The sequence below is a fragment of the Diachasma alloeum genome, unplaced genomic scaffold (genome assembly GCF_001412515.2).
Source record: "Diachasma alloeum isolate Michigan unplaced genomic scaffold, Dall2.0 Dall_scaffold_00422, whole genome shotgun sequence".
Classification (NCBI taxonomy): Eukaryota; Metazoa; Arthropoda; class Insecta; order Hymenoptera; family Braconidae; genus Diachasma; species Diachasma alloeum.
In genome coordinates this window covers 152,027-161,200 of record NW_021680561.1, presented here as the reverse complement: position 1 = coordinate 161,200, position 9,174 = coordinate 152,027, and the positions used below count along the sequence as shown (strand labels likewise).

Below are 9,174 nucleotides of genomic sequence, written 5' to 3'. Positions count from 1 at the left end.
TGATTGAATCCGACTTGATTCAGACCGATTTTTCGGTCCGATTCAGTCCGACTTTTTTTTCGGTGTTCGATTAATGCTCTAATACTGCATTCTTGATGTAGCCCCCCCTATATATGAGGCTTCCCAAGGGGACCTCATCGACAATGTACATCGAGAATTTAGAGACAAATCGGTTTACATCAAACCGAAAATCCGGTCTGAATTAAACCGAAAAATCGATTTGAATCAAACCGAAAAATCGGTCTGAATCAAACCGAAAAATTGGCTTGAATCAAACTGACAAATCGGTTTGAATCAAACCGAAAAATCGACCTGAATCAAACCGAAGTCGGTCTGAATCAAGTCGAAAAATCGACTTGAATCAGACCGATATTCTGGTTTGCATCTGTCCGAGTCCGACTTGATTCATGCCGTCAATTCGACATGAAACAAGTCGATTCCCGGCATGATTGAATCCGACTTGATTCAGACCGATTTTTCGGTCCGATTCAGTCCGACTTTTTTTTCGGTGTTCGATTAATCCCTTATAAGAAACTTTAGAGACAAAAAATGAAGAAAAAAACCCACATACATACATACACACATACGTACATACTTACAGACACTGAACTGAAATTTGAGCGATTACAAAGCTTCCATTCGGAAGCAAAAGGATAAGATAATGTGAATAAATGGGAAGAAATACGCTCACCAGAAGTTTGTCGTTCCATGTTGGTCTTTGTGTGGCGATCGGTGATAAAGGAATGATCAAACAGCTGAATTGACGTGAATCATGGGGATTATTAATTATTGAACTATTTTAACGAAGCGTGATCTCTGATAAGATATTTGAAGGGCCTTTAGTGTATTCTGCTGCCTTTTAATATTTTGTTGGCAAAAATAACTGGTTTCCGAGTAAACTATGAATAGATTGAAAAAACGGGGTAATTACATTAAAACGGACGCAACGTGCATCGAGTTAGTTTTCAGCAGTCAAGTAGAAAATGTGAGGCCGAAATTGGAGCCACAGAGAGGTACGTTATAACCCTAAGGGTTTGAAAATACTGCATGTTCACCACCCTACCAAGTTTACAACAATCTTTATATTTCTACTGAAATTTACATCATGATGCACAATTACTTTTTAAAGAGTAATTTATATTTTATTTTTTCGACTACTTTTATTACTTTGCTTCGTGTCGGTGTCATCATACCATTTCGATGTGCATCTCACGGGCGCTGAAATACTAGGGTATTTTCTGTTTTTTTTTGGGCTGAGAGAACCGAATCTGTTTTCCTTCTTCCTTCGCTGTGCAAATTGAAATTATGAATGATTCAATTAATTATGTCAACCGAATTCGCTTGAACATCACTAAAGGAATAAACGTAAATTGCGATGGGCAATTCTTTTTTTCATCATCAACTTTTCTGGAAAAAAATACAAGAAAAATGACTGTAGACCACGGTCAAATGGATTCATTTCGACAGACTCGTAACCATTCAGTAGCGAAGCGGTAAACCGGGTTAAGTCGATTTTGACTTTTGGTCCGTTTTTGATGAATATCTCGGAATCTAAAAGAGATAGCAAAATTTTTCTTTTGACCTTTTTTGTAAAGTCAATTGAGGGATATAAAAAAGGTCACGGCAAACAATTTTCAATTTCTTTTAGATTGCGAGATATAAATCAAAAACTAGCCAATAGTTAAAATCGACTTAACCCGGTTTACCACTTCGCTACTGAATTTAGGTGCCAGCACCGGAAATTTTGTTGTCAAGTACAGGAATTTTTCACGTCAAATTACTGGCACTGTTATTTTTCTTGCATTTTTTCCTCGTGTGAAGATTTGATTTGGGATTCAGGAATACGAGCGATTTAGAATGGAGAAGGCCGGTATACTTGAAATCCGTATATACTATTCTTCATTCAATAGTATGCCTGAATTTAAAATATACATGAAGCTGGTATGATTGACTCGAGTATGAAACATAAACATTTCTTTCAATCTTGAATATCTCTCAAATTAGATATAATGCATCCGATTCAGATGTATCCATATGTTTGAAGAATGGATATATTATACACCATTTAGGAATCGAATATACCCACTCCATGCACAGCCATATTCTCGGTTAACGGATTATCCTTGTTTTCGGATTGAAAATGAAATATTTTCTGTTGCGTATTTTTTCTTCAATGATCCATCGAAATATTGAGCGTTATTTGAGGGATTTGCCAGTTCGACGCCATACGTGGCGTCACGTATGAAAAAATCGCATAGAAATTTTCTATACGGATTGCGTATAACTTTTCTATAGGATTTTCGTATATGATATTCGGATATTTCTATACGATTTTTTCATACGATGTCGTGGGCGATGATACGGGTTTGTGGACTATAGACATCTTTAATCGCAGACACCCCGAAAAATAATTCAGATACAGGTGAAATACACAGAAGCAACTGTGTACAATTTGATCAACAGACTGCTTTTTATTACAACGATTGTTTCTGCCTCAACACATTCCTGGAACAATAAGACATGGCTGAAGGCGAGCTGAAGGACTAAATCATTAGTTACTTCCAATGCATTCCTTGACGAATGTGATTACCAATTTCATCTTCACCTCGGTGTATTAACCCTACGTTCGCCAAAAATGGTGTTTATGTCATAGGGCCCAGAATCCGCGATTCTACCGAGCGAAGCGAGACATAAAATAGTATACGAAACTCGTGCGTAATGGTGTTTTTTGACTCGTGGGATGTAAAACTCGCCTTCAGCTCGTTGCACAACTTCCCACGAGCCAAAAAACCCATTACGCACTTGTTGCGTAATATACTATTCCTCACTACTACATTAATTGGAAGTAAAAAGGATGTTTCACAACGTTTTGATAGTAAAATTATCTAACAGGGTAGGGACCAATTCGAACTCAAAACTTCACTCATGTCAACAATCATCAATAATTTTGTTGACGCCGAGCAGAACCGGTAATACCGCTCATAGGATCGGTCACGTAGTTGCTCGACAGCACTCGAGTACGCAAGCGTTACATTTCTGATCCAAAACAAATCAAAGTCAGTTTTTACTGGTCAGTTTCTCATTCTATCCCGATTTGAAATTCCACTCGGGTATCCGCTACAAAGATATTCATAAAACAATCCATCCCTGGTAGGAGATTTCCCATCCCTCTCGATGATATCATATTGATTAAAGGAAAAATTATCCGGTAGTACTCGATTGGATGGTATATGTTTGAAAACTAGGAGTATCCCGCAGCTCTGTATACGCGCATGTCATCATATATCACTGGTTCCTGCACTGATAACAAAGGTGGGAGGATAATTTAGTTGCTGTTAACAAGGCTTAGCAACTGTTAATACCATTGGTCACACGGAGAAAATTATTTGGTGAAATTCACCAACTAGTTGTTGAGAAAATGAATTACCAACCAGTTGTTGAATTTCAGCAACTAGTTGGTGAAATTTAACAACTATTTAATTCAAATTCAAAAAAAGATTTGTGAATGTCCTTCGACAACCTTTTGTTAAATTTTCAATAAACGTTCGTCGATTTATTTGATGGATCAAATTTAACAAGGAATTATAGATTATTGTGAAAATATCTTCTAGGGGAGACATTGATCGATTGTCAAGATATAAATGATTGCCGGATTATTTCCAAATATATATATGCCCTCACCATCTAGTTTGGTAGTGAAAATTGATTGAATGTAATTGAAAAATCTTTTTTGAATTTGAATTAATTAGTAGTTAAATTTCACCAACGAGTTATTGAAATTTAACAACTAGTTCACTGATAGAACGGATTAGTTATTGTTAACGAATGGATTTTGGTTGGAGGTTAGGGTCTATTCGGTCTCACCAAATGTTCATTCGTTAATAATTAACGAATGTACGTTTGAGGAGCCTTGTTTGACTTGACTTTCGCCGTTCATGTGAACCATTCGTTAACTATTAACGAATATTTATTTGGTCATATTCAACTCTACCATTCGTTAATAGTTAATCTCGTTTCTGGAATAAATGAATCATTCTATCAGTGTTGTTGAAATTCAACAACTCGTTGGTAATTCATTTTTCCAACAACTAGTTAGTGAAATTCACCAAATTATTTTCTCCGCGTAACTACTAACGAATTGTGCTCATAATTAAAAAGCCTACCCAGTGGCTTGGCGCAGTGGATAAATTCATTGCCTCACATGCGAAAGGTTCCGAGTTCAAATCCTGGCCGGGTAGAATGGTGCGATCTAACCATTTAAAGTCTTGATCATCATCGCAGTATACCCTAACCGGGTCGAAGTGATGTAAAATAACGATAAAAAAAAATTAAAAAGCCCCATTAACATCAGCTAAATCAGTATGGAAACTCTTTTCCAGGACGAATACCATTCGACTGGATCAAGGTGAAAATTCGCCCCTCTCACACAGGTAGGAAGAGATAGGAAGAGTGGACCACTTTTGATTTTTCTGGAAATGTCAATAATTCATTGAATGGTTGCCGAAACTACGGTCTATATAAGTTAATAAAATATGGTTTACATATGACGAATTTTTTCTCTCAGTGGCGACAAACTTCTGAAGATAATTTCAAAAACTCAGTGTGCCTCTCATAAAAGTGCCTCGGCGCACGCAATAATAGAAACAATAATTATTGAGAACATCATAATGATATGCAATAGATGAGAAGTACAAACCGCTAAAATCGAAGAAAAAAGGCATTGCCGAAAGAGTAAGAAAATGCGTCCATACCAAAATGACCTCATATTTGATTCTGGAAGTCATCAAGTTCCAAATTATCTTATAACTAATAAAAATAAGAATGATGTAAAAACATCACCTAGAAATGGTTTGACTTTGGTTTCCATAGATGCTAGCCCTGAAGACGAATTTTATGTTCTTTTACCACTTCATAATATGGTTAAAATGGATATTTTTATTTATTTTTTGGATTATTAACACTGAAAAATACGCTTTATTTCACAGTAATAAATTTATTGATGTGAAATTCGCAGAATATTGAAACGGGCAGTTCCTTATCACTGGATAAATGATTCAATTATCCCCAAAAATCCTTCGTTTGAATCCCATACATAACATTGGAGGAATAAGCTTAGTTTGCGGAGATGTGCTCCTTCGAGGAATATTATTATGAAAGTTTGAGAAGATATTTGCTCATGGAAACACTAGGTATTCAAATAGGTAGCAGAATGGTATATTAAGTATTAATGATTTCTAAAATATATGTCAGTGTTTATGATTAGTATGAAGAGCTGGGATGACCGTCCATCAGGTTCATTCCCCATCGTACTCTGCCTATACAGGAGTCTAGAAAATCAATTAAAGCGCTGAAATGCTGAATTAAATAATCTCACATTTTTGTAGCATTAATACAACAGTCATATATCATAATGGACACAGACTAAAACAGTCAGGTGTGTGTCACTGTTTTAGCCTGGTTAAGAACCTGGCATTAGATTACACCTTCGCTGATAGAACGGATTAGTTATTGTTAACGAATGGATTTTGGTTGGAGGTTAGGGTCTATTCGGTCTCACCAAATGTTCATTCGTTAATAGTTAACGAATGTATTTTTGAGGAGCCTTGTTTGACTTGACTTCCGCCATTCAAGTGAACCATTCGTTAACTATTATATTAATGAATATTCATTTGGTCATATTCAACTACATATTCTACCATTCGTTAATAGTTAACGAATCTCGTTTGGAATAAATGAATCATTCTGTCAGTGTTGAGAATGCTTAGACCAGTTTCTGGACGGGGGAAAGAAAATCACATTCATTTTTTCATCGCCTTAACCCGCCAGCACTTGCGCTATATGACTTTACCTTGCAAAAATTTTCAGGCTATAGGGAACATAGTCAAAAAATTGAGATTTTGGACAGCAACTGTTTGATTGCTTCAAGAAACTATCCCTTTTTCCGTCGGAGTCAATAAAAACCGTCTAGAATGTTTCAATAAATTATAAAAAATATTGTATCGAGCATGCCCTGGTAGGAGATGAGAAATGGGCAAGATTGGCCGAGGGTGGCCCAATGTTGTCCAGCATCGGGCAAACATGGGCCTACCCTGGGCCTTTTCTCATCTCCTACCCGGGTGGACGTGGAGCGCGTGAGATTCTCTCGCGGTGCGAGTAAAGTCGATCGCGTGGCTCGCTCGCATCGAGCGCTTCCGCGAAGCATTCGGTGATACCCGGCAACTAAACACTAAAACTAAACTCTCTGTCCAACTAGTGTGCGCGCAATGCGTCAGAGATTCTCTCTCGGCGCGAGTAAAAGTTCTCGGTGAAATGGCGCGAGTGCTGACAGGTTAAACTGTAAACTAAATACCGGTATAATTTATGTGATTACGTCCCACTGAAAGAAATTCCTTGCAATCTAATAAATTATGTTCGTATGGTTTGCTGAATGTACAAAAATTGATGAGAAATCGAATCATTTCCTATGGATTTCAGAAATGGGTACCAATAATAAAAACAATAGCAAAGGTCGGTTATGCTTCATCAATGACAACATTAATAATCGCCCTGATAATATTTTTACTCCTGAGAAAATTGCGGAATCATCGAAATCGTCTTCACATGCATTTGTTCGTCTCGTTCATCATGAGAGCATTCATGGCGCTTCTCAAAGACCGGCTCATCGTAAACGGCATTGGTTCAACTTGGAACATCATCCTGGTGGACGGGAAAAGCACTTTCATCACAGAAAAACACGTAAGCTTTCTCTAATTCAATACAAAAATACTTAAATCATTTGAATCAGAATATGACGTGGAATCATAGCAAGGTTGACTAATTTTGACACGAATCATCTTGAGCACATTTATGTGAAGGATTATCATCGCAGCTTCGAGAAAAATCCTTTGAAAGTTACGTGAAATGAAGAAACAAAGCAAAAGCAAATGTCTAGAACAAATAAGCAACATGCAAATGTATCAATTAAAATTCTATACACGGAGAGAAATATTCAAAAAAAATTACATATCTTTTCCATAATTCCGGAGCGAAATGTGATTGTAGGAAATTTTACGGAACTGTCACGGAATTTTTCCGGAGCATTCCGTAATTTTTATCTGAATCTCCTGTAAAAAATTCCGATACCGTCACTTAAATTTTCCAAGTCGATTCCGTAATCGGCGAGTGAATTATGAGTTCCGTAATTTTTACTGAACATTTCTCCGTGTAAGGAAGTTCGAGATAAAATAGGAAACTTAGACGAGACTTCACATTAAAGAGATCGTCTCGGTCTGAACGAACAAGATGAAATGGTTGGGATCGCCTGGCTCAAAAAGCATAGTATCGTTTTCTCTTGTAATAATTCCAAGAGAAGTCATTTCTTCTCGGTCTCCACTTCTTATTTTTATATGGACAAGACCGAGGCTGAAGGGCGAGACCAAACACAAAGACAATGTGATAGAAGATACAACCATCGCCCTACACTTTTTTTTATTTCACAGTGAAAAAAGTGTTGATTTTAGGGAACATGTCACGGTTTTTCAAGAACACGTCATTGATTTTCTGCGGCATGTCACTAATTTTCAGACAAAATTAAATAAGGATGAGAAATGAGGGTAAGCTTGACCCTTGTGACCATTATTCCGCTCCTGATTTTTAAAATCTTGATTCTGATTTTTATTTTTGACTCTTATTTCTAGCCTCTATTCACTCTATTGGTGACCCTTCTTTTCGACCTTATGTTCGAAACGATCCTTATTCTCAATCCTTGATTCCGAGGTTCATTTTTGACCATTTATATATATACCTGGCTCTCGTGACCCTCAGCGTTGATTCTTGCATATTTTCAATCCTTATATAATTCCCCATATATAAGACCTCTTTCCCCTAATATGAAATCTCCACTCTCCCATACATGAGACCCCCGATTTAGAACCCCCACCCGTTGATAAAACAATCCTTTGACATCCCCCCCCCCCCAGGCACACACACAAAACTTTCCTCATTCACTAAAATCTACATCCCAGGTAAGAGTTACATAGGCTGGCGATGGTGAGGCTCAGTTATTCAGGCCTGGGATAGGCTTGAATAACTGAGCCTATGGTTTCACCGTTCACTTGAGCTTCAAATGAGGATGATTAAAGGGGCCATTGGCGAGGCTCAATTCAGGCCTAGTCCAGGCTTTCAGTATTTAGGCTCAGTATGTCAAGGCTTATTCAGGGCTCAGCAAGGCCTCGAAAATGGAAGTTACTTTCGATTAATTTCCTCAATTTTCATATCAATACTCATCAGCTAATGGTGGTGAAAACATTATCATCATCTACAAACATAGCTATAATTTTCCGCCAAGTTATCTAAGCTAACCCCAGACCAGGTCTAGAGCAGCTCCTTGTGCCCGAGGCTACGTAATTATATATTATTATCCTTAGCTATAATTAATTAATCAATCGATTCTGAACTCATAAATCCATTGGACCTATCATTTATTCAAGTTTAGGAAGTTTAATTAGGATATCAACAAAATAACAAAATAACACTAACACAAGTTGAATTTTTATCCCCGAAAAAAATGTATCATCCTAAGAAGTCACAGGTAGCCCAGTGGATAGTGCGCTTCTCTACGGATCAGAAGGACTCCGGATCGAACCCCAGCAGGAGCAAATTTTTAAATGTTTGATTTCATTGTCATTTTTCAATTTCTAGGTGCGTGGTAATAATCCAGGACGAATAATTAATAGAAACTAATGATGATAATAATTTTTTTCCCATCCATTGTTAATTAACCGACAATCACAATCACCAATAACACTTAGCAACAATGATCTACGGTCCGACCGCACTCTCTTTCATAGGTTACTCTACATTCATAAAAAGGGTTATGAAGCAATTAGAAACTGTTTATACAAATATCTGTAAACAATACTCCAGTTTATTTAGCCGAAGCTCGATTGAGCCTTTAAAATTTGGTAATTCAAGGCTTCAATCAAGCCTTGGCACTAAGCCTCGTTCAAGCCTTGCGGACTATGCCTGAAACGAGATTATCATTTTAGGGCTGAAGGAGGATTGATCCAAGGCTGAGCCTCAGCCCTGATTGAGCATTTCCGAGCCTTGGTCCAGGGCTTGATGAGCCCTGTTTCTATAGTCAATTTTTACCTGGGATATATGAACCCTTTCCATATATACCCCCCCCCCCCCCCC

The 9,174-nt window shown here is 37.4% G+C and overlaps 1 protein-coding gene across 2 annotated transcripts in view; it reads left to right on the top strand.

Annotated features, from left to right (window-relative positions):
• LOC107042129 (parathyroid hormone 2 receptor) overlaps positions 1 to 9,174 on the top strand; it is a 34,107-nt gene that overhangs the window by 19,600 nt on the left and 5,333 nt on the right. For both annotated transcript variants that reach the window (XM_015263022.2, XM_015263023.2), the window contains exon 4: positions 6,475 to 6,735. In XM_015263022.2, coding sequence (XP_015118508.1) covers positions 6,475 to 6,735 — 261 coding nt within the window. The remainder of the gene's footprint in view (positions 1 to 6,474; positions 6,736 to 9,174) is intronic.